General features: G+C 40.6%; 1 protein-coding gene across 2 annotated transcripts in view; it reads right to left on the minus strand.

Annotated features, from left to right (window-relative positions):
• The window catches only part of RFX4 (regulatory factor X4), a 150,867-nt gene that overhangs the window by 40,592 nt on the left and 83,881 nt on the right, over positions 1–26,394 (minus strand). For both annotated transcript variants that reach the window (XM_006137987.3, XM_006137986.3), the window contains exons 8-14: positions 24,105–24,268; positions 20,686–20,786; positions 18,687–18,745; positions 16,733–16,877; positions 11,495–11,589; positions 10,048–10,165; positions 858–977 (exon numbers count right to left, since the gene is read on the minus strand). In XM_006137987.3, coding sequence (XP_006138049.1) covers positions 858–977; positions 10,048–10,165; positions 11,495–11,589; positions 16,733–16,877; positions 18,687–18,745; positions 20,686–20,786; positions 24,105–24,268 — 802 coding nt within the window. The remainder of the gene's footprint in view (positions 1–857; positions 978–10,047; positions 10,166–11,494; positions 11,590–16,732; positions 16,878–18,686; positions 18,746–20,685; positions 20,787–24,104; positions 24,269–26,394) is intronic.

Genomic DNA, 26,394 nt, shown 5'->3' on the forward strand with positions numbered 1-26,394 from the left:
CCCCTTTGGAAGTTGAACATCCAAAGTGACCAGAGTCACTTAAATGAGCGTGGTTTTATAGAATCATAGAATCATAGAACTGGAAGAGACCTCAGAAGGTCATCAAGTCCAGCCCCCTGCTCTAGGCAGGACCAATCCCAACTAAATCAACCCAGCCAGGGCTTTGTCAAGCCGAGACTTAAACACCTCTTTTTTATAGGTCAGTTGATGTGATCATTCAGTACAAAACTCCCTTGCTGAAATCTCAGATGCAGGTTTAGGAGTTGACATTTTCAGATTTTCATAACAAAACTCCATAGTTACAGCAACAAGCAGGTACAGGTTGAACCTCTCAAGTCTGGGACGCTTGGGATCTGACCGATGCTGAACCAGAGAATTTGCCGAACCAGGGGAAGTCACTATTGCCTAGCAGCATTGCCAACACTTCCATTGCTTTCTAGACTCTTAGAAGACATTTGGGGCAAATTAGAGCTAAATAATAGCACAGGACACTGAGAGCCAGGACTGGTGCCTGTAACAAACTTCATGGAAATGCAAGAAATTTGGCCACACCCATGATAAGCAGACATTCAGCTAACTAAAATCATGCCGGACTATGGATGTTGTTGGACCAGACAGTACCGGACTCGAGAGATTCTACTTATAGTCTAATTCAGAAGTAACTTGAGGACATTCACTAATCAGAGATGCTCATAATTGACTTGTCTGACAACAACAGAGCTGAAAATGACATGTTCCTTTTGGATAGGCTTCATTAGGATGTATGAGGATCAGGAAATGCTCATGTACAGAAATGGGTGAATCACAGACAATAAAATTAACATACATGTAAGGTACTGCTAAGAAAACAAACTCACCTGTGCTTCCTTCTCCTTTCATTGCCCTCATTAACTCATTAGCTCTCTCCTGACAATGCAGTGATTCTAACAGGTATAATACATAGTCATCAAACATCAGATGAATAAGGTGAAAAGAACCTGGGGGATGAAAGAATGTAAACAAACATGAAAGCAATTAATAGTCTCAATACACTTATGCAAATGATTACAGAATTACAGAAAAAGACACCAAATACCACTGGCTCCTGTATAGTCCTGATCCGAAGCATGTCTCTTACTGAAAGTGAGTTGTCTGTCAATGTTAAAGGCAAGTTAAGAAGTGAGGTTATTTTTGTGTTGGAGTTCTGATTGCCAGAGTATATTCGTACCTGGATTTATACAGATGGTGTGAATTCCTGGATCATTTCTCAGAAGTTAAATTTATGTCTCTGGGGTCCAGTCCTGAGAAAAGTGTCCTGACAAATAAGTATCATTTTGTAGCAATTATAAATCTTGAGCAAGAAGCCGTTCATACCAAGCTGCCTCTCCTATAGCCAAACAAGCATTTACTAAACCAGACGGGGTGGTCTAGGAAAGCAGGAAATGAATCAAAACAATAAATCTATTCCCTGTCAAATACACTAGTATAAAGTATAATTAATCTGGCTGGACTGTCCATGGCAGCATTATACTAGAAAGATACAGTGAAGGATATAGTGAAATTCAGAAACTAGAGGACCTGGACCCCAGCATCTTCCCAACAAGCATCTGATTATCTTTTCATTAGCACTTGTCAGCTGACTGGACACTGCTCCTATATATTAAGGACCTTGAAAGCCAGAACATTTTCTTCCCAACTCTATGGTAATGTCATTAGTATTGTCAAGAATCAAAGTCCATTATTCATCTGCAATGGGATGCACAAACACCTTAAGCTACATTGCTTTAATGGGGAGCACTGGGTCAGTTAGGGCAGGTATAGTCTGAAGACTTTATAAATAAGGCACTTTCCCATTTTTCATAATTATATGACTGTTGGTAAATTATGTTCCTAGTTAGACTAATTAGGTTAAAAATTACCATGGTTAAGAATGAGCACATTTTAGGATGTAAACAGATCACCTAGTTGAGAGCTGGGAATAATTATTTTTCTCTCACACTCTAACATCGTACAACTAGTCAGGAATTTCATAACGAACAGGAACTTGTCACTTCAAGTCATCCTGGTTAATGCTGTTTCATTATTAGGTTGCTAATCTCTTAGGCTATGTCTATATTACGTAAAAAAATGAGGAAAAATGGCTCTTGCGCAAAAGGGGGTTCTTGTGCATAAAAAAAAATGCCATCTACACAGCACTTTTTTGCACAAAAACCTCTTGAGCAAAAGGGACCCGAGGAGGCAATGCAAATGAGAGCGTGAAATATGTAAATGAGCACTCCATTTGCATTTTGTCTTGCAGAAAAGGATCGTAGTATAGATGCAGCCTTAGAGAACATACTCATTTAAAGTCACGCAATGTTCCATTATGAGGTTGTTTGGCTCACCCCATTCTGCCGTCCTAGGATTCCAGCCGGCAAGCAGGGGCTTACTTCATTCCACTTGCCAGGCATTCCAGCTGGGGAGCAGGAAAGCCCCTAATCTCTCATCTGAACAAGAGCACTGGGTGGGTGGAATGGAGCAAGCCCCCACTCCTGTACTCTGCTTCCCAGGGTGAGCAGATCAGGACAAACCCTCAAGCCTTAACCACCCGACAAAGTTCACAATCATCATTGGTGAGTACATTATTAAATTGTTTAAAATTATTTAAAACATGCACTGTATATAAGTTTTGTCTGGTGAAACAAGTTCCTGTGGGAACCTAACCCCACCCCATTTACATTAGTTCTTGTGAGGAAACTGGATTCACTTAACACTGCTCTTGCTGAAGGTAGCATTTTTCAGGAACATAACTACAATGTTAGGGTATGTCTACACTAGCTTGTTAGTTCGAGCTAGGTAGGCAAATGAGGGCAACCAGAGTTGCAAATGAAGCCCGGGATTTAAATATCCCAGGCTTCATTTGCATCTTCCCGGGTGCCGTGATTTTTAAATCCCCCTTACTCCGAATTCCATGCCTGTGGCTACACACGGCACAGAGTAGGTAGTTCGAATTAGGATTGTGGAACGAGGAGTACCCGTAGTTTGAATTAGAGATCATAATTCGAACTACCTACTCCGTGCCGCGTGTAGCCGCGGGCACGGAGTTTGGATTAAGGGTGATTTAAAAATGGCGACGCCCAGGAAGATGCAAATGAAGCCCAGGATATTTAAATCCTGGGCTTTATTTGCAACTCCGGTTGCCCTCATTTGTCTACCTAGCTCGAACTAACGAGCTAGTGTAGACATACCCTTAAGCAAGACATTACTGTTCTCTTCCGCCTTTCTCTGAAGCATCACATTTCTGACAAATGTAGAATATTGAATGGGACAGATCAATGGTATGTTCTTGTACAACAACTCCAAACTACCTAAGACTTCCGGGAAGGCATATGTCAGAACAATATCATTGGAAGATTAAAAGACTCCTTAGGTAAAAATGCCCATTCACCTGCTAATGTAGGATTGACTTCTTGGAGGGTTTTATCTAGTTTATCTTTGAATAATTTGACAGATGAAATTTCTCCTACTTCCCAAACATGCTTCCCCACTGTCAGAGCGATAGAGAAAATCATTAAAAGGCCTCTGCCCAGCTTTTGTATTCACTGGATTGTGCTGAAGTAGCCCTGCCCTGACCACATCTGATACCTATCCCCTCTCATATTTCCTTTTCCCTTTAATCATCAAAACTTAACTGAGAGACTAGAGATCTCATGCAGTGCTGAACACTGCATACTTCTCAGCCCAGTGCAGAGACCTCTCAGTACACGTACTGAGCAAATACTGAGTTCTGAGCATTTGGGCATCTCTGCGGCCATCAGCTGCAGGGCCAGCCATTATATGCAAAACACTCTGTCAAGGCAATGTTGAGGGCTCATGGTTAAAATCACAAAATGGGAAAAATGCAAGTTGAGGTTCCAACAATTGTATTCCATCACATTGTACATATGCAATATTTTCATTCTTATTTAGGCTAAATGTGTAGTCTAATAGAATACTTTTTTGTAAAATGTATAAAATAAAATATACATAGGCTGTGTAGACACACACAAGAATCCCTGCCTACACAGAGTATATCTATTTAGATATAATGTGTATTTGGAAAGAGTGTATCAGCAGCCATGTGTAATATGCTCTCCGTGGCATTCAGGGAATTACTCTATACAACTCTAGTAAAGCTGATCATATGCATACTCTGTCTTAAAAGTATGTTAAAAACACATTACTGTCTCTTAAAAGTATTGGTAATTTAAATATGTTAGTGGTCACCAACTACATTTTTAAAAGTCTCTGCTTTCAAATTTTTACAGCACATGTAAAATCAATATAAACTGGATTTCTGGAAATAATGCATTTTAACAGGATATAAATAATCTAGCGTAGAGTTTTTAATAGCTTGGGTTTGATAATGCTGCCTCATCATTGGATGAAGTGGGTTTTACCCACAAAAGCTCACAATGCTATATATTTTTGTCAGTCTCTAAGGGCATGCCTCCACTAGGAAATTATTTCAAATAATAACTTCCAAATTAACTATTTTGAAATAAGCTTATTCCCTGAGAAAAGCAGGAGTTATTATTAGAAATAACCAGCCCGTTATTTCAAAATAACTTCCTAGTGTAGACTAGGGCTAGGGTGCCACAGGACTACTCTTTTTTTAAAGTTACTGACGAACACTGTTACCCCTCTGAGTACTGAGCAGGGTTACATGTCCATCTTCTTTATGACACTGTAGACTTCCTAAGGTTTTCTTATGGTAAGTCGCCGTAAGGCTCTTCTTTCTACCAACACACACACTGTCTCTGTGAATAAACGCTTTTACTTGTGTTCAATAGAATCCTTGAATATCTCCCATTCTGGATCCCAAAGTGCAGATATATTAAATTCAGTGAGTGTTTTGATTGAGCAAGGGCTGCAAAGGACATGAGGACTGAATCCACATCCAGATCGCCGTGTAAAAACACGTGGACTATCTCATCTGCCACTTCGCAAAAAAGTGACTGAAATGCTATTTAACAGCATGAGCCAAATTATTCTCCCTTGAATGAATGCTATAATATTCTAATTACAAAACGGTTGTAAGGCACATTTAGTACTGAATTATAGCTGAGCATGTTCCCAAGGTGCAATTATCCTCTGAATTTAAACATATCAGAATCTGACCCGAGGAACTTGTTGTGGGCTTAATTTAATATAGTTCCTCTCTTTTTACAGTATCATGCATTTGTAATGAGCACCATGCAAGAGAGAGAAACAAAGGTGGCATTGATTTATTTTAGATATTGTTTTCCATATAAATTTGTTCTTATCGTAGATAAAACTCATGCTTTTTGGGTATATTGATGACTATTTAAACAGACACTGATTTTTTGATCATTCTACATAATAAACAAATGCCAGATCTTTATACTGTCATCGTTTAAAAAAACTAAAAAGCATTATCTGAGAGGGTGTTTGAAATAAAAATGATAAAAATCACTTGTTTGATGCTGTGGTCATTCTTAAATACAGTGTAATGCATTTTAGCCTTGTCAATATTTCACGATCTGGAAATTTGACTACAGAATGGTTCACTCCATGTTAGTGGGCGGGCTAACAGATATCCTGAAATGACATACAGATCTGAGTCTCGGCAAAACTTTTAAGCACGGTGCATGGCATGGGCAATTCAAAACAATTCGTAGCCGACAAAAGCTCATCTCTCCCCTTTTTCTCTCCCTCTACCCTTCCTCTGTCCATGCATATATCAAAGACACAGTTGGTGGCAATGTTTTGGTAATGCACCCTGTGTATAAAAACAACTAATTAGCAAGAGGAGCCTTCCAACCTTCCCCAGATCTGTATATTTCTGTTTTTATGAAACTTGCACATAATTTCTGTCTTTTGTGAATAGCAATTGATGTTCACTGTGTATTAGCTTGATAATGCAGCTGTAACAACACCCTGACTGCATTCAATGTAGTCTTTTTGGAAAGAATCAAATACAATTTATTATTGTAGGTACACTATCCGAGGGACTTTTTATCTCTAACTAAATGAATATATATTTTATCACATACAGATGAACCCTCCTCAATACCTACAGCTATATTTTAAAGAGCCATTCATAGGTTCCTGCTAAATACAGTATTTTGCAAACATCAAATATAAACTGTTGTATATGAATAACTGAAATGCATATCCTGAAATTGGTTTCAGTTTATATCTTACATTTAACTTAATTCATTTTAAATGTAAAATGATTGCCTTAACTTAATATAACACCCCTTGTGTGTAGAGTATCTTTTTTATAAATTCTGTCTCAAGCATTCTACAGAATTAAAAATATTGAAAGAGTTAATTGTAAAAGAATAGAGAAATTCAGAGAGAGCCAAGGGGAACAGATAGGTTTTTTAAATGGTGTATCCAGTATTTCCAGTCTCATGTGTTCAAAATCAACAGGTAGGCCCCAAAATATGAGATTTAAAAAAAATCTTGAGTTCTTAGTGTTTATCTTCTAGCATGTGGGCATTTAGCATTCCTACTTTCAAGGTTTTTTCTCCGACCTTGAGGGTTAGAAACTTTCTTTTATTTTTTAATGAAAGATGAAATTGTCACTTCCTTCAAGTCCATAATTGTATTCTAGCAGCAAGGACTTGAACAAAGAACACCGGATATCCTGAGTCTTGTGATTAAAATTGTGAGGCTTGATGACCTTCATTAGGCCTAATTCACTTCTGGGCCAGATCAGTAATGACTCCATTGAAGTCAACAGAGGACAACTTGTGTGAGAGGAGAACCTGGCTTGTTCTAGGATATAATGTTCCAGTTTTTTGCTGGTCAACTCTAGTGCAGTTACACCAGTATTAAACTGGACTAGCACAATGGTCAGTCAGGCCCATTGTGTTTATAACACTTCTACACAGAATATGAGTCTACTAACATTGCAACGAATGTTAAACATTTTGAAAATATCCATCTTATTCCATTTGCAGTTTTTACAAAACTTCCAGTTAAAAAAAATTATAAAATAGCTACAGAGCTCGGGTAAGGCTCTATACTATGTTGCACCTTATTAGTCATTTTAATTTCTGTAAGATGCATGCAAAGCCTACAGTTTTGATTTGCACAGGTGTTAATGATCACACAAGTGGAGAATCAAACCCTTTATATTCACCATTGGAAGATCTGCCCATCACTACACATGTGTTCTGTTTATAATAGTGCCCAATATTTTTGGTTTTGGTCTTGCCCGCAAGGCCACAAAGCATCTGTTCTCCCCACACTGGGTGTGCGCAGCTCCCCTGAATGTCAATGGAAGTTACGCATGTGTGCACAGAGAGAATGGAATACAAAGACTAGAACTGTCACAACTGAAGAAGAGTGTGTGCACAGTTGCTTTGAAAACCTAATTAGGAGATAGCATTGCATTGCATAATGACATGGGGCCTTTCAGACTGCTTCTCCTACACTCCACTTGTACAGTGTATATGACCAAAGAACTGCATATTTATGGAGCGGCTGTAGACACTCGTTAAGGTAGAAACGAGCTTCTCTGTATAAACTCAACTTTCAACCTCCTCCTCTAATTTCCCCTAAATAAATCAATCATCCTGTAATGACACATTTAGCATCCCATTCTGGGAAAGATATTTGTCTTAGAAGTTTGGTAAAAAATTCAGTAAACAAATTTGGGCTAGATCCTAGGCTGTGACCAAAGGACCTGCCTATGGGAGAGTGAGCTTCTCTGTTCCCAGCTGCCATTTTTGAAAGAGGTGAGCTGGTACCTCTTGGCTTTTAAGAAAGGGCCCCTTAGCAGGACATTCTTTGGCGGGGCCCTCAGTTTTGGAATTCTCCCTTCCATTATCCATAGGTTTGAAATAGACAAATGTATTGACATTCAGAGAACAATAAGAAGCCATCTCTTTTCCCAGGTTTTGCGGGGCAATGAGTATACTGATGGCTTGTATTTGTGGTTTGGGATCTGTGGGTGGAGTTGATTTCTTTTCAGCTGGCTATTTTCTCTCATGTTGGGGTAGCTAGTGGGTTTACTTTTATTCCAGTCTGACTATATTCTCTCCTTCCAAAGGTGCTTAAAGCCTTTGATAGGCTATGTATCATGTAAACCCAAATAAATATATCTCAAAAAGTACTAATGGTGGAAAGCCAATAAAGAGCAAGTTACATTCTCATTTGAGTAACTCTTTGCAAAGCAATCTGAAACATTCACCCAGCACTGTTGTATAATATACATAATGTAGCCAGTTGAAAACATATAAAAAATTACTTCAAATTTCGAAGTTTCTGTTTTGTAATGGTTGATGCAGACCCATTTTCCTATTTTGTGCAAACCAGTTATTTGCAACTTTTATCAAAAGCTTTATCTAGATGTTTATGCACATATTTGTTTATCAAAGAACAGGGCTTTGGTCAATGAAAAATTTTAAAGATATCTTGGTTAAAAATCACTATGAATTTGTGATTTAGAATTTTACAAAAATGTCTTTGTGAAATTTTTCATTTTTGAAAAGAGATTGGTTCCACACAGTGCTGCATCTGCTCAGTGATAGAATGTGGACATACCTACTTCTCATGCTGTCCGAGTCCTCATAAATTTTTTAAAAATCTGTCTCTACAGAGGCTAGCGTAGAAAAGTCAATGATTTCCCAATATAGGTTGAACCTCTCTAGTTTGGCACCCTCGGGACTTGACCAGTGCTGAACCAGAGAATTTGCTGAACCAGGGGAGGTCAATATTGTCTAGCAGCATTACCAACACTTCCACTGCTTACTGGCTGTTAGAAGACATTTTAGGAATAAATTAGAGCTAAATAACAGCACAGAACACTGAAAGCCTGGACTGGTGCCTGTAAGCAAACTTTATGGAAATGCAGAAAACTTTGCCATACCAATGATAAATGGACATCCAGCTAACTAAACTCATGTTGGACTACAGATGTTGCCAGACCAGTGAATGCCAGATTAGAGAGGTTCAACCAGTACTGCTTCCTTCATGTCTGTTCTTTGTTTCTTGACATTTTTCTAGATGAACTGAGACCTGAAACTGCATAAGAAACTCTTCTTTCCCTGTCTAGATACTGACGGTTCTCAGAAAACAATGAGGGCAGCTCTTGAGATTTTATCAAGAGTTGTGTAGTACTTGGTGTTTTAATAATAGCCTCCGTTCCAGGTGATTTGTGATACGTGAGAATCTCAACTTGCATTTTTAAAAAATTAAGGTTCTAGCCTTTATGGTCATGGAGTAAAGCTTAAAAATGTGATCCTTATACACCCTAGATACTAAAAAAACAAAAGATATACAAAAGAACCAAAATGCATTTTTAAAATAAAGCTTTATTTTTAAGCCAATTCCAGGATTTTGGGTGGCCTGACACAAAATCTGTGATTGGATGGGGTTAGTAGTTCTGAGTTCATGGACACCGTCCAAGTGCCCCATAAAGGACTCCATAGTGCTCTTGCCAGCCTCCAATATCTGCTCTCCTCAGCTTACTAATTCATGGACTAAGATCGGAAGCTTTCTATCTGTAAATCTATATTCTTTTTTTTTTCCAAGGCGGGGTGTATACCTATCACCCCTGTACCAAGCACTTCCTGAAAGAATAAAATACAATAAAATGCGGCTGGAAGAAAACATGCTAGTGGCTCAGTAGTGCTCTATTTCAGTTCTCATTATTATTAATCTACTAATAATGTATATTGACAAGTGTGCACTCATGAAAACTCAAAAGCACAGTAGCCTATTTTCAGTCATTCCTATTGTTGACTAATTCAATTTGTACATCTAAATTCTCCTCAGTAGAGACTGTTTACAGACCAGGTTTCAAAGCACAGTTGTTTTTGAGTTCTATGTAAAAAGAAACAGGGCAATTTTTTTTAATGAGATAATTATATTCTTCCACCGTTACATCAAAAACAACTAAAGGGAATTTGTTCAAAAGAATCTGAACATTTGAAATTTCAACCCCCAAAAGAGACTTTTTTTAGAGTTATGAGCATGTGAAAATAAGAGGGAATCATCACTCCAAATGTGTGACAGGCCTTCATTTAGCATTTTTTACTGTGCTAACCAATCAGTACAAGAAAATCAAAGTACCAAAGCTGGGTGCACTGTGCAAAGTCATGTCCCGAATCACTCTTGTACCAAAACAGGACCACATCAAGAGGAACTGTTGGGCTACTTTCTTCAAAGAGCCTTGTCTCTTGGCAGCTACCTACAAGAAAATACATATATTTCACATAGATAATAAAACATTCATTTTCATCTCTATTGTCTGGCCCAGTCCAACACTGCCTGTGTCCACCTATTTTCTTTACTAAAACTACATCCCACTGTTAGAAAATTAGGATAAAAATGTAAACAGACACCTGTCAAGCCACCCAGTTTTGATAATTCTATATACATTAGTTTTCAGGAAGAAGAAACCTACAATAAAAATATAACCCCTAAAACGTAAAATGTTTATGCTTGGTGAAGGGTAAAATTTGGATTACAAATAAGGAGGGCATTTATCAGACTGACCAACAGGAGTCAATCTTCACCTTAATTCAGTTCCTTTTATTGCAATTCTTTTGCTCAGGAACCAAAATTTATAATAAATAGCGTTAGTGTGGACGCTCAACTGCTGCTATTTTGAAATAACTATTTCTGAGAGTCATTCAAAGTAATTACTCCCCAGTGCTTCCTGAGACTCTAAATCAAGGTAGCACATCCACATTAAGGGAGCCTGCCTCAGACTAATTTTGAGCCTGCCTCAGACTAATTTTCCCTGTAGCGTGGACACACTATTTCAAAATAGTTATTTTGGGTGTTATTATTTCAAAATAAGTTTTTTCAAAATAATTTTCGAGTGTAGACATGCCCTAATAGGAAACACTAGAAGCAAAGAGTTGCAATTTTCCAACAAAACATGCCAATACAAAATGTATTATCCTTCACAGACAGAAGCTCAGAGTATATAGTAATTTATATAGTTACGTATACTGTATACAAATGTATTGATGCCCGACTGGCTGAGAGTGCTCATGCATTCATTCAGTAAGTATCCACTCAAGTCATACTAAAATTTAGGTCTGAGCTCAATTACTAGCATTTCAGAGGAATTCCTAAAAGTTAAACAGCTTTATCCCGAGGCGATTGATAAGCTTGTTGTTAACCTTGAGTTGCTAAAATGAATCAGCTGGACTAAATATTACTTTGATTAAACTCTTAAAAGGGCATGTTAATTTATTATCTCCACCTGGAATGCTATATTATTAATTACAAACTAGAGAGGAGTCTGAAGCAACGCATGAGACACATACACTCTTGAATGTTGGGATTGCTGGAAATCCGAACTCTGATCCAGCTCCTAATTTTGCAAATGGCACTTATTTTGGCCGGAATGAAAGCCTTGAGCCTGAACACCCTGATTTTGGAGTCTGAAATTGGGATCCAGATTTGAGTCTGTGTCTACTAAATGCCTCCTGCTTTCTAAAAACAAGTATTGAACATGGTTATACTGCACATTAAGTGATGTGGGGCCTAAGTCCTATTTACCAACCTTCACAACACATCTGTCCACCATGGAATCCAGCCACTCAATGTATGATTCAATGGGTGATTGCTCCTCCAAAAGATGATCGAACTCCTGATACACTAACAAAGAAAAAGACTCCAAATCAAGACTTTAATTCCATTTTAAAACAAATGGGGGGGGGGGAGAAGAAAACAAGAAGAAAACAGCCAAAAAAACAGACAATAATACATTGCCAATTTGTTAAGCTAACTACAACAGGGCTCTCTCTCTCTCTCTCTCTCTCTCTCTAAGACATAAAAGAGGCAGTTGAACCCATAACTGTGCTTAGTCTCTATCCTGCTCCTGTTGAAATCAGTGAGTTTTTTTCAAAGATTTCAGTGGGAGCAGGATCTTGGTCCATCATTTGAAAGTCACTGTTTGCTTTAAACTTCAGCTGTCTCTGCCCGGAAGTAAAATACGTTTATGGTGTTCACAGTGCTGAGCGGTAAGCTAGGCTTTGACCCTCATGAGGAAAAAAGGCCATGCATGAAATTGATTTAGAAACACACAGAGAATCTTTTAAACACCCAGTGGATGAGTATTGTTGATACCAGCAAATCTCCAGGGCACGCTGCTTTAGTTATGAAAACGTACTTGCTTCAACTGCAACCACCATTTATTTATAACATCAAACAAGCACAAAATGTATTTTCTACTAAAAGGTACTTTTATAAAGTTGGTAACAACCAACACGCAAATGCCTTGCTGACTACATCTGAAGAAGTTTCTACAGACAGGGGATCTTCTTTCAAATATATAGTTTTTCAAAAATAGAGAGAACAAACTGAGACGGCCCATTCAAATGCATCAATAGAACAGGACCATCTCCCATTTATTTACAAGAAGAAGCTATTGGAAGGCAAGGAATCAAGTTTCTGAGCATCTCAAGGAATTGCTCGGCAATTTAGCTATAAAAAATTATCCCCTAACTCAAGAGATGCTTTATACCTACTGCGTCACAGGGTGATTTAAATATGCTGTGCACTTCCATTTGTACTTAATTATAAATAGCCGGAGGGAGGAATTTTGCCTCCCTCCCCCACTGGAGTGGATGCTAGGGTAGAGACAAGAGGCAAAGTGCAGAGTTGCAAACTAGGGAAAAGTACAGGAGGAATGGAGAGCAAATCAATACAAGGATATTCTCCACTTGAGCAGCATGGCCATTCTTTGTAACACTGTCTTGGATTAGGCTCTGCAGATTGGGAAGTTGTGGTGTGAGCTGAAGCAACAGATCCAGTGCGGGTGCATTTAAGGGTTTCCTTGCCTTACAAATGGCTAAGTATTGATTTTATTTAGATTTAATTACAAAGGGGTAGATTGTCACAGCTTTTATTCAGCCACCCAGCGGAACAATGGGGAGCAAGGCTTCTCTTATTTCCCACTCATACCTGCTTGTATAGAATTTTAGATGCAGTGGGGCGAACTCTTATCAGTCTAACACAGTGGGTCCCAAACTTTTTGGCATCATGCCCCCTTTTTTATTTTAGAGAAGCCCTCACGCCCCTTCTCCCCCACCCCCAAATAGCAGCAAAACTTGTTGAGAAAAAAAAACAGAGCAGAGAGGAGCATTGCCCTTTTGAGAGCAGAACAGGCATTGCCCTTTTAAGGCAGCCGTTTTGAAGTCTGCCCCAGTGGCCAAGCAGCAGATGGACTGGGCTCTTTCTTGGGTGGGGATTGACGGAGGAGGGGGTTGGGTTGCCTGGCGCCCCCTCCTTGAATTTCTTCATGCCCCCCCAGGGGGGCACCCTCCCCAGTTTGGGAGCCCATGGTCTAACACTTCCCACTGTAAGCAAGCCCCTGGGGAGAAGGTGGAGGAAGCAGAGCATAGGAAAAGCCCTCACTCTGCTTCCTTAATTGGCTGGACATACAGCAAGGAGTAAGCTGCTTTGGTGAGCCTGGGCTGCCCTTATAATGTATGGGGTCCTACACAGTACTATTAAATTCATGTCCCTATGCCCAATGGCAACCTGGGGGAGGAGGGACAATGATTTTTTAGAGAGAAGATTTTATAATTTTCAGCAACACACTATTGAAATATTTTTCATACAAATTGCAAACCAAGGTCCTGTAGACTAACACCGTAAATTCAGTGATAGAAATGTAGCCGTGTTAGTCTGGTGTAGCTGAATCAAAAAACAGGACTGTGTAGCACTTTAAAGACTAACAAGATGGTTTATTAGCTTTCGTGGGCCAGACCTACTTCCTCAGACCAAATAGTGGAAGAAAATTCAGAAGCTGATAGTCTGTACCTGGGGTTGGCAAATGCCTGTTAAATGACTTCCTGGCTACCTGAATGTCTCTTTCACAGGTTCAATGTTCTGCCTATAGGTCTGGCAGGATTTTTCACTTCTAAGTTAACTAGACCCTCTCTGGAGGAAGCAGAGCCACAGCACAGGGATGAGAAGAGGCAGGTGGGTGGACATTAAGACCTACTGGTGCCCCAAATTTTCAGGTGCTGTCTCCAGCTGTGCGTACTGCATATGGGTAAGGGCTGCTCTGCTATGATCCTTCGAGTCCCAGTTTGTCGTCTGGTTGGTAACAGCTGAGAAAATGCTGCTACGCACTATCCCTGACTCAGGGCTGATTCCAAAGTTAGTATCTGGCCCAAAGCAGCTGTTGCAGACACCTCTGCAGGGTCTGGAAGGAAGGGGCACAGGGGAAAATTCTGATAGAAGTAGCTCTATGTTAAAAACAAGGAAAAAGACTTTCCACTAACCAATGGAGATCACTTTCTATGAATAACTTTCAATCCGGAAGAGATGGGGGTTTTCCAGTTATTTCCAGGAGGCTGTCCGAGTGTCGGGATTTCCCAGCAGCAGCAGGGTGTAAGAAGGCACTGGAAGCCTACATGGGACATGTGTACTAAAAAATCCCAATGCCATAAGCATGTCGTGAGGGCTCAGTTCTGAGGAGGCACCAGCAAAAAATGTGTGTGTGAATCTGCGCACACGTGTGCTCGTGTACGTGTGTGTGCTGAACTAGAGGTGCATATCAGTTTGGCTTTGTCTCTTCCCATTAGCTATGTTTTCAACTACAATTTGAAATGAGACTGAGCACTGATGTACTTTTGGGGGCTGGGAACACCTTTTCAATTGCTTTGTGCACAGTGCTTAGCACAATGATCTCGGATTCAGACTGTGACTGCTAACAACTAGTGCAATACACATAATAGCCGAATAGGGGAGAGTTATCCTGGAGGTCTTGGGGATTCAGAGGAAAATTCTATCAACAGTGGTCAGAGTGCGTGGAAGGACAGAGAGGAGGTGATACAATGGAGTTAAGGAATTACGGAATTTAGATTTAATTACAAAGGGGTAGATTGTCACAGCTATTATTCAGCCACTCACAGGAACAATGGGGAGCAAGGATCCCCTTACTTTCCCATTCAGACCTGCTCATATTAGGATCCTAGACAAAGAAATTAAGCTGATTTTCCAGCCCTCTGTAAACCTTCCAGTTAGAAGGGAAAATACTGACCTGCAACAATAATACTGAATTTACTTCAATGAAGATGAAAACACCACCCCACCTTTTGGAACTAGCTACTTGAAGAGTGATCCTTGGTTACAGATCTTTAAATGATTTTCATCTAGGTAGAAACTATATCCAAAGCTGGAAAAAAGCTCTTACATATATACCCCTTGTCTCTATGTAACTTCCACCACTGAGACCAGAAGCAGTAACCCTGTGGTTTTCCTCTTTCTCTCCTTTCTCCTCTCCAATTTTGTTGATAAGACTGGCCCCCTTCCACTTATGTTCTGAATTCCATCCACTCTTCAAGAAAGTACTTAAGCACTTGCTTAACTTTAATTGGATTTAAATGTGAACTTAAAGTTTAGTACTTCATTAAGGATCCTTCCTAAATGGGATACTCTCCTGAATCTGCTATACAAATATTACTGATATTAAGTATTAAACCATTGGGAGCTAGATAATATCCAGTGGTTTTGGGTATATTCTGAGGATGTGAAAGGGGAAGAGAGATTTTCTGGCTGCTAGAAGACAGAATGAGTCTGTATTCTAGGCTTCAGCATATCCTGAACTGTTTATCTTTCACCCCCTTCCTGTCCTGAATTCTCATTACTCTCAACCTCTCTCTGCTGCCAACTCTGGCTTATTCCCCTCAAGCCAGGAATCCACAGTGGACAGGAGGTAAGCTAGGGGCTGGGAGAAACTGGCAAGAATCCCAGAACAGTTCTTTGCTATTTTATGGAGCGAGCTGAAGGTGGTCAGGGTTTGTGAGATCACCTTCCTACATGGGGATGAGACATCTGGAGGTCAGTGAAGAATGGGAGGTAGATGGGAGCATTTTTGTCATATTCAGGAAAGCAAGGAGGAGGACTCCAGGTGGGGGCAGAGGTTTGAAGGTACTAAAGACAAGAGTACTCATCTTTAGCATCCCAGTGTAACACACCCAGGGATGCACACACATTCTGTGGGAAACTTGTGTCATTACTTTACACATGGAACAGATGAATTTTTATTCTAAACCCAATTTGTCATTTTAAGAAAACACAACATTTCCAGGATTCCTGCAAGCCATTCTTTGACCTATGCCCTTCAATAAACCAAGCAGTGTCTATGTCAGCCAATCAGATTTCTGGGTGTGGGATACACATTTACTTCTAAAAGTTCATAAATAAAACTTCAGCCAATCAGAGACTAACTTGCTGATAAAAGTGCTTTGTAAAGCTAGAGTTTTTTTAAAAAAATAATAAGTCCCTGGAAGTGACTCAAACACACAATAGGCCTATTGTCAAAGCCATTAAAAAAGCAGATTTCCCTAATAGCATAACTGGGGAAATGACCAGCACTCTATCAGATAAAATGATTAAGGGCTTGATTCATAGGCCATTAAAGCCAATGGACATACTTCCATTGTCTTTAATAAGCTCTGGATTGGGCCTTAGGTCTGCATCAGTCGTTAGGAAAACGAGACATATTTTTTTTAATAGAACATTGTCTGTATCCATGTTTCAAAGTGTCATTTCTTGGTTTTGCCTCACTTCTTTCTGATAAATGTTTCAGTATTTATCTGAGCTTCATGCAAGCAGTAGCCAGTAAGGATGCGCTACCACATTGTTACGGCATCATAATTACTAAATTGATTTACTATAAATCAATTATTATAACATTGAACATTGTTGTTTTTGTTGTGTTTTATATTCAACAGGAAATATGGTACATGGTTCCCCATATTATATCTCAGGGTTTTATTCTTACGTTGTATGATGAGCTTTCTGTGCTCCTCACGTGAATCCTCCATGGTGTAGAGCGTTTGTTTGGTAATGCTGTTCAGATCCACGTTCCTCCAGTCCTCCAGCATTTGAAATGTGATGTCTGCACTGTGAATCACCGTTCTTGATGCCTATAATCCAATCCAATCTACTCATTAGTCCATGGTTTATTAGGTTAAAAAGTAGACTTTATCCCCTTTTACGCTTCCTTAGCAAGCCTCACTAAGTTGATTTTCAAGCTCTGTATGCCTCTTGATCTTTTCTGGAAATTACCGGCCATGGCAGCTGTAGAAAACTCTGAAGCCATTTTTGCCAGCTCGCCTCAGCCTGTATTCATTTCCACAAAGTGCAAATCTAGCCAGGTGTTTCTTAACAAATGGCTTTCTCCCTACACCATTAATTCTACCGGGTTTGTGCGACAGTGCTTGGTCCTCTTTAGTCCAAGAACAAAAGCACTTTGGTCCTGAACCTCCCCTTCAGTCTATATATGAAGGAAACTCTCTGTGTGTGTCTCTTCCCTCTGCTACATGAAAAGGGGGGGGGGGTCAACTGCCAGCAGACCACCACCTGCCCACACTGTGGACCATGCCAAGACCTCCCTGCACAAAGGGAAGAGGTGGGTTGAGGGAACCGTGGCTAGTGCTAGATTGGGGTCACACTATCAGTTCTGTGTAAATTAATCAGAGAAGACAGTCTGGATTAGGACTGAATTATCTTTTTCAAAAAGTCTCCCTTGGGGGACACTGCAGCCTGAAGAGGTTTAGGAAGGTGCTGAGGGGACAAAGCAAATGTTGAAGCTTTCAGCCTCTGTGTGAATGGCTCTAATCTTTTGATCCCCCAGGTCTATGCAGATTCTTGAGGATCTACCAGGTTTGTGGGTAGACCCCATAGCTCATGCTGCTGCAGAGGGGCAAACCCACCTCCACAAATGGATTAAAGGTGGAGGAACTCCACAAAGCGTACTCACTGAGACTTCCTTTCCACAAACTTCAAACCCTGGGGCTATTTCTGCTGTAGGGGTTAATCTGGGGGTTGCGCGGGACAAAAGCGGGGCCATGGTGGCTGCATCCCCAGAGAGCCCCAGCCAACTGGTAGAAGCAGGCCAAAGCCAAGCCCGAGCCCTGTAGCAGCAGGGCGAGAGTGGAGCTAGTAAGAGGGAGGGGCAGAGTACTGGGTGGCCAGTTGCAGAGGACTTCACCTGATCTGGTAAATTCCCTCATTCGGGACCAGTCAGGTTCTGAGTGTGCTGGATGAGGGAGGTCCAACCTGTACTCGTTTTCAAGTTAATTTAATGGAAGAAATACAATCCATCATGTATGTCTATCATAGCATCTTTTGCAAGGTGGTAAGTCTGATATTAACCAGATATTAACTCCCTAGTTTTGCCAGAAGAAAGACTGGATTAAAAAAATAGTAAATTGGTCAGGATTTGATGGCACTTGGTTTTAAATTGAAGTATGTAACCACAATAAGTGAATATCTGCTGTTTTGATTTTGCTTTCGCTTGAGGTTTAGTGTCACAAATAGTGTTTTCTGTCTATTTCCCTCATCAAAAGACCTGTCCAGAATCCATTTTGAAAATCAATGGAAAGTTTCCCATTGGCTTCAGTGCTTTGAACTGGATCTGAAACCTCTTTTAGGACCAGATCCTGAATTTGTTTTATAGAAGGTACTGGGAGTTTTGGGTACACATGGAATATAGGACCAGGCCCACTCCCTAATAAATCATTTAACTGATTTTTGGATGGTTTTGTAGCTTCTGTACAGAAGAGCATTGTCAATATTGGAGACTAAACTACCAACGACTCGTTCCATTGTGACCTCCAAGAGAACATCTCCTTGAGCAATACCCAACCTGAAGATTTAGCAAACTGCTACAAAAGTCAGCAAAAGCAGCATAGATTAAACTTATCAGAATGGATAACCAATGAAATACCTACCTGGCAGAGATGATTTAATGAGGTCTGCCGCCGGAGAATTTGTGAAAACCTTCTGGACACTGTAAGAAAGGAGAATTTACACATATAGGTAATATGCCAAATAAACAGATTAGATTTTTAAAATATCTTGTTAAAACTAGTATCAATTAAATACCTTGAATTTCATTTATGTTAAGGCACATATTTGTGATTTATTTATTCTTCATATTAATGGCCCAGTTTTCAAAGACAGACTTTTGTATAGGACAACCAATTCTTACACTTTGATGCTGAAATCAATACAGGTTGAAACTCTCTTAACTGGGATTCTCTGGTCTGGCAACATCCATGGTTTGGCACGGAGGTTGTAGGACCAGAGAGTCCTGGGTGAGGGTCAGCAGCATGGATGCCTGTGGGGCCGGCAGGGCAGTGGACTGGCCTCAGCGAGCTGATGGTGGGGCCACCCAGGGCATGGCAGCAGGGCTGCCCAGTGGGGTTGGGAGATGTGGTAGTTTGGTGGGGCAGGGAGCTGCTACGTGCAGCTGTCCTGCAAGACCCGGAGCCCCAGCGCAGTGCGTGTGGGTACACGGCAGGTCCCGCAGCCATGGCAGCGATGGCTGCCCAGTGGGGTTTGCAGGGCAGTGGAGCCAGCAGGAGATGGGGAGCTGGCCAGGAGGCCAGTGGGTGGGCCAGGGGGACCAATGACAGGGGTGCAGAAATGACCTCCCCTGGTCTGGCAAAATCCCCCATCTGGGACTGGTCAGGTACTGAGGATGCCAGATCAGGGAGGCCCAACTTGTAGTTACAGTATGTATAAAGACTATTTATATCTGTAAATGATGGTTGAGTGTTCCAAAAAAGGGATTTGGGCATCTCAATAAGGCATCCAAACTTGTGACTTGGGCTGTAAATATTCACTATGTATACAGGATCTATGATCCCAATCTTGCAAACACTGCCAGCTATATAGTTTTCTGTCACCAGTACTTCCAGACTTGCTCAAACAAGAGTAAATATCATGCCCAATAATAAGTAACCATTTGCAGGATAGCCAGGCATCAAGTACAAGTAAATGCTAATGTGTTCTCAAATTTATTCTCATGTGACAATCACTAAAGGTCTGCAGATCAAAACAAATAATCTATAGAGATATATGAAGTCAGATTTGTTGGTATTGTATTATATATTGTTCCTACGTTGTCCATGAAAGTAGTTAAACATATATTTTCAGATTTATTAGAATATTCTTTGTCCCAATATTTATGTATGTGGAACAGGTTTCAATGTTGTGGATTCTCAATAGTTTTGAATTGACAAAGAACTGACAAAAACATTCTCAAGACACATTTGCCATCATTTTTGAATAGCTAAGTAAATGGCCAAAAATATCAAGTGGATTATTCTAGTTTATGTCCTGAGCATTCTGCAAAACATACTCCCAATTTTCCGTGCTGATCAGTAGTTAATCCTTCTCCTAAATTAGTTTTTTTTAAACTTCTGATGTGGAATTTACTGCTCATGAAAAGCAAAGAATTGAGAGCTGTGAAATAAAGCAGGCTTTATCAATAGGTGATGTGCACGGCAGGCATCTACAAAGCATGTCTGAAAAGGCGTAGTGCCCTTTCCTGTGGTGACAGGGTAATTTGATCCCCTTCATATTTAACTCTGGCACTTCTTTGGAGTGAGGGCCTCAAGCTGTATTCAAATTGTGCAAGTCTGTAGGTTTGTTTAATAATTTGCTTTGCCTAATATCATGCGTAATGCTTGCTTACTGTCAACAAATTAATTTCTTATCAAGTCCATAAAAGGGAAAGACAACTGGTCTTAGAGCTGTGGCTTATTACTTTTAAAGGAAATTGGTTCTCATGAGTGAGTGGAGATTATTGGCGAATGAAAGACTTCTAATGCTGATCTTTTTTCATGACCAATAGAAAGAACATTTTCCTAGCTTCCAATTAACTTTTAATGGATAAATAACACATTCTTCTCAGATGAAAAAAAAAGATTGTTCAGTACATACATTCAAACTTGATATTTCGGAGATTCTCTGGCAGGTCATGGAGAGCTACTTTTAACCACTCATCCAGCTGTTTTGCAAACTTTCGGATCACCTGTGTCAAGCTGAAAAGAAAAATCACTACTTCAAAACACATATACTCTGCAGTTTATTCTGCAGTGCCGGGAAGCATATAAAGTCAGGGTTCCTCCACCCAGCATATCGTTTTTAGTTACAGACAATAAAAAGGTACCGAGGACACAATTTTCAGATGGAAAAGAGAAATTTTGACACAGCTTTAGGAGGACAGAGTGATTCTTGAGCCAGATTTGATTCTCCATTACATCGGTGTCTATGTAGAGAAATTCTGTTATAGTCATTGGTGCTATTCTGCATTTACACTAGTATAATTCCGAGCAGAATTTGCCCTACTACAGCCTATGGGGCCCAATGGCAGCCTAATAACAGAGCTTTTTAGTGAACAGTTTAAACAAAACTAAACATAAGAAGCTGCATAAAAATAACAGTCTTTCCAAATTTTGGAATGGAGAAGAAATAGCCCCATTTCGTCAATGCAGGGGGTGGGTAATAATTTTTGATGAGGCGCTACTCCAAGACTTTCGTAAGTAGTCAAGGGCTGCACTTTTTGATGGCGAGGGTGCAGGGAATGGGACAGAGGTTGGGTGCAGAAGGGAGCTCAGGGTAAGGGACTAGGATGCAGGAGAGAGAGTACAGGGTCCGAAAGGCAGTTTGAGTGAAGGTTGAAATTGTGACCGGGGGCAGGGGATTTGGGTGAAGAAGAGGATTCTGGCTTGTGGGAGGGGTGTAGGAAGGAGTGCAGAATCTGGGAAGGAGTTGTGACCAGAGCCGGGGATGATGTAGAAGATTTGGGTGGTGACCTGGGGTAGGAGGAAGTAGTGACCTGGGGCAGGGAATTGCAGTGTAGGAGGGGGAGAGTGCCAGGTGCAGGTCTGTCCAGGAGGTGCTTACCTAGGCAGCTTCTGGGCAGTAGCTCAGTGGGACCCTGCTGTAGCCCCAGGCTCAAAGCAGCTGGCTGCTCCATGTGGCTCTCTGAGGTGAGGCTTCATGCACTGCCCCCACTTCCAGCATGATGTCTCAGCTTCCATTCACTGCTGGCCGATAAGAGCCGAAAGATTGTACTTGGGGTGAGGGCGGCATGTGAAGCCTCCCCCATGGTTCGCAGCACAGAGAGGCACATGGAGCAGCTGGCTACTTTGAGCGGCATGGGGCTGCTCTGTGACTGAAGGTGCTTGGGGCTGCTCTATGACTGCTCATGGGGTGGCCATGGGCCAGATTGAAAGGCTTGGGGGGCTGGATCTGGCCCGTGAGTCATCTCTTGCCCATCCCTGCTTTGATGACTACATTTTGGAAACTGTATTCTCAAACTGAGTCAAAGCTGAATGCTATCTGGCCATCTCCTACACCTGTGGGCAGCCCCACTGTGCCAAAAAGTCACCTGCAGGATCAAGGACTTGGATAGTATAGAAAACATCTGAAAATATCTGGAGCAAAAGGGAAAAAGATATCCACAATACGCTGAGCCCAGGATTTGTTTCAGATTTCTCTTCCTCACTCAAATCCATTTTAAAAGGTGGCATCTCGATTTCACCTCAACTTACTACTCTGTTTGGGGGTTTCAGTTTGGAAATTATATCAATAAATAAAAGGAGCCTCAATCTTATTCCACAGTCATAAAAAAAATCATGGTCAAGATTTTCACGTGAAGGAAGAGTAGACCCAAGATGAGAGTTTTGAGCACCACTCTGCCTCGCCCTGCATGGGTGGGTATACAGAGAAGCTTTCCCATCCCTTATAGAACCCCTGTGCAAGGACTGGGCTCAGCTCATTGGGTGGGTGCACAGCCAGTTTCCTGTGGATACTAGCAACTCAGATGGCAGCAGGAGGGGATGAGTTGCAGAGGACATGGCCACGGGTCTGTCTTCCTCCACACTGGTTATCAGAGAGGGCTGGGCATGGATTGGAGTACTTGATGACCCCACTTAAAGGTTGGCTTTGTTGGCACTGCAACGTTGGTTCCCAGGGAATTCCGTCTGAGTCAGCAAGATTTCCTCCAAAGGCTTCCACTGCTTCTCTCCATTGCTGTGATACCCTTCCGCACTCCCTCCAGTGTGGGCCGTGGCTTAACTGCCACAATCTGGCCCTTTATATGCATTACAAAAGTCCATATTCACACTCAAGTCTCTCCTTATTGGTTATGAAAGAATTAAGCAGCTTGAAAAAGGGGCTGCTATGCAATTTAATCCTTCTGATGAGATCGATTTGGGGGGAGGATGGGGGGAGTCTGCAAAAACATGCAAGATTTACCAAAGAAATCCACACACATGTACCCTATTCCTGGCTGCAGACAGATACTTTGCATCCAGTTAACAAGCCACAGAATCTGAATGCTGCACTCTAGTGTAAGTAGAACAAAAGCTGGAGAATGTTTGCTGTAATTAGAGCGACAACAAAATGTAGGTGACCAAACCTTTGGTGCAAACAGCGAACAGCCAAAGCAATGGTCTCAACAAATTGTTAGCAAATCTTGTGCTGAATTTTATCACATAATTTTGAATATTGAACAAATTTATAAAAATCTAAGTGTGTTTGCAGATATTTCTCAAAGAGAAGCTACATACATACTCTGGCTGAATAAAACCTTCTGCAATGAACTGTTGACCCTAACCCTGCTTTCTTTATGTAAGCAAAACCCCATGGACACAAATAAGTTCTATGGGGGGAAAGAACAGACAAGATCTGAGGTGTAGATCAGAAAGGAGAATTTGGCTCTCAAACTAGTTTCGAAAAGCCAGGTATCTTTCCTGTTCAGTAGAGAGAAGCTGTGTGCATCTGGTTCTGGATCATGTGAAAAAAGTAATTCCCAAATGAACACAGTTCTGTCCTGAACATGATAGCATTTAAATGCATCCATGTTCTCTCAGAGGTCAACCTTACACCCAGCCCCCGTACACATTCTATTCCTCATAAGTGGAAGAACAATTTACATCAGAGACTGACAGAGACTGACAGAGCTCGGATTTCTGCTGTTTTGTATGCATTTGGGAACATGCAGGTAAACATTATTAACTCCGCTTGGAGCCGTAACTTGGAATAATAGGCTCTCAGTCCTGGAAAAGTGACAGAGCAGCCTCTCTGAACATGTTCAAAGGAGGCATAATGAAGGCATTCCACTGCCTATAGATTTCTGGTGGGCACTCATGCACATGCTAGCTGCAAAACGACCGTCTATTTGCTATGAGACATTTCTTTAGGATCCCATCTATCTTTAAACTCATTGGAACAGCTTTCAGACTTGTAGGGAAATTATGCTCGTTAAGAACTGCCCCAATAGTGAAAACAAGCCCCCACAATTAACACAAACAATTCAAACAAAAACGGTCAGTACGACAGAACACACTCACCTGTCGGGTAATGCTTGCAGTACAGTTGGCATCAAAACTCCAGAAATAGCTTTGTACAATATTGAATCACAAACCCCAACTATATTGACTACAGTGGAGGAACCCAATACAGGAAGCATGTGAGGAGGCATCCCTTGCCAAAAGTGCAGAAGAAAACTTTGAACCTAGAATCACACACCCATACAAATTATACATGGCAAACTGGACAGGCTTATGCTGTAACTTAGATAAATATGGTACGTTATAATATGCACAGGAGGATAAGGAAACATTACCAGTGAGGAGAATAGGTTAAAAAAAGCTTTTGCCTTAGCACACTACAAGGGTTCTGATCATGCCATGCAATTTTTATTCTCCACCAGCAGGCACAGTGAGTGCAGCTCCTTGATTTTCACATATCCAGCCTGATTTTCTGTAGCTTGCATGTTGTGTAGTCATTTATACACATGCAAAGTGAATGCCAGGAGGTGGCCAGAGCTGGTCAAAATATGGGAAGTATTTCCCTTGAAAAAATTGGGAAGAGACGAAATAAGTTTGATTTTTTGAAAGATTTTTTTTTAAATGAAAATGGAAAATGTTTCCCCTAGAAAAGAAGGAAAGGGCAGAAAGGAGAGAAACAGGTGGGGAGGGGGGAATCATTTTTCAGTTTAAAAGAAAGGAAGGTGAGAATTTCAGTCAAAACAGAAATGTTCTTGAAAATTTTCATTCGGATTAAAAAAAGCCATTTTCCATGGAAACATATTTGATGAGCTGTAGAGCAGTCAAAACACTCGTATTCCTATTTGTTAGCATTTTGGACCCACCTTGCACTGGTGTAAATGACTATGCAAGGTGCAAAGCAATAAAGATTCAGGCCTGTAATATTTTATAGTTTTCTCTCTATTTCTCTCTCTATAGGTACACTAGTCAACCACTCGGTCATTGGAGATGCTCTGTGGAGCTGATCCTGCAAACACTCCAATATGTATGCTTATCTGGTGTCACTGAGGTCAATGGGACTAGAACAGGGGATATTTGTTGTATATAAGCTGTAGATCAGTTTTACTCTCATTAAGAAATGGCTTGGATCCCCATTTGAAGATGTGTGTTTACTAACAAGGAAGGTACCAATGGAAAATTTTTAACTGGAGACAGACAGTTCCTTTTTCACGCAGGTAAATGAAAATATATAGTCTGGATGTAATCATTGAAGACCCTCAGCTTGAAACTGGAAAAGTGTGGGGAATAATAGACAGCATGAGAGACAGGAATAGAGAATTCTGCTGCCACTTTCGCTGGGATCTTCAAAGGGGCTGATACCAATAACGGCACAGCTTCCATTAACTTTCAACAGGAGCTGGGTGACGTGACTCCCATAGGTTGCTTTGCAAATCCCAGTCTCTGTGTGTTCAGACTTATTTCCCTTAACTAAATACTTTTGCCATATGCAATTGAAAATTACTTTATGCATCAGCAATTTGGGGAGTTTTGGTTCTTGAATTATAACAAAAGCCAAATAAGTACATGACCAGACAGTTCTCAGACAAAAAAAAAAAAAAAGTAAATTACAAATTTGTGGAGGGTAGTTTACATACTGGAGCAAGTCAAATCCAGCAATCAGTGGGAAGTGTGACTAGCAGCAGCAGGCAATGGTAAATTTATACTGAACATTGAAAAAAATTCCCTCAGAGTGATATCTGTAGTGATACTCAGACTGAGGCTCGTGAGCCACAACTGGCTCTTAAATGTGGTCTCCTGCAGCTCTTCACAGTGCACAGTAAAACACATAGTTTGGTTAATAATTAAATTCAAAGTGTTTAACCAATCAGGATGCTTTTACTATGTTATTATTACTGGTTGTAGTTAACAAAATAATAATACTTGTTCAGTCATTTTGCTGTGATAATAATATATACTAAACATCTCCCATCATACGGTTTAAATATGACTATATAGCACTAAAGTAAATTAAACAATGAATTCACATTACTATGGATCTTTATCATGTTGATTGATAATTTGGCTCTTGAACTACTAAACCCTGAGCATCACTGGATAAAGATCTCCCTAGGGAAGTGATGAAAGACTCGTTTCTTGAATCATACAAAATTGGACTAGCCAGCAGTTAAAGAATATATTGTAAGGGCCAATCCTGAATCGAAGGAGAGGCAGACAGATAACTCAATAGAATTTTTTCTCTCTAACTTGTGTGTTGATCTAAAGAGTTATTATTAACAGTTACGTATAAAGCACCCTATAAACAGTAGTGTAAATATTCTCTTCTCTTATTCACAAAAAGGTACCAGATAAT

The sequence above is a fragment of the Pelodiscus sinensis genome, chromosome 1 (genome assembly GCF_049634645.1).
Source record: "Pelodiscus sinensis isolate JC-2024 chromosome 1, ASM4963464v1, whole genome shotgun sequence".
NCBI lineage: Eukaryota > Metazoa > Chordata > Testudines > Trionychidae > Pelodiscus > Pelodiscus sinensis.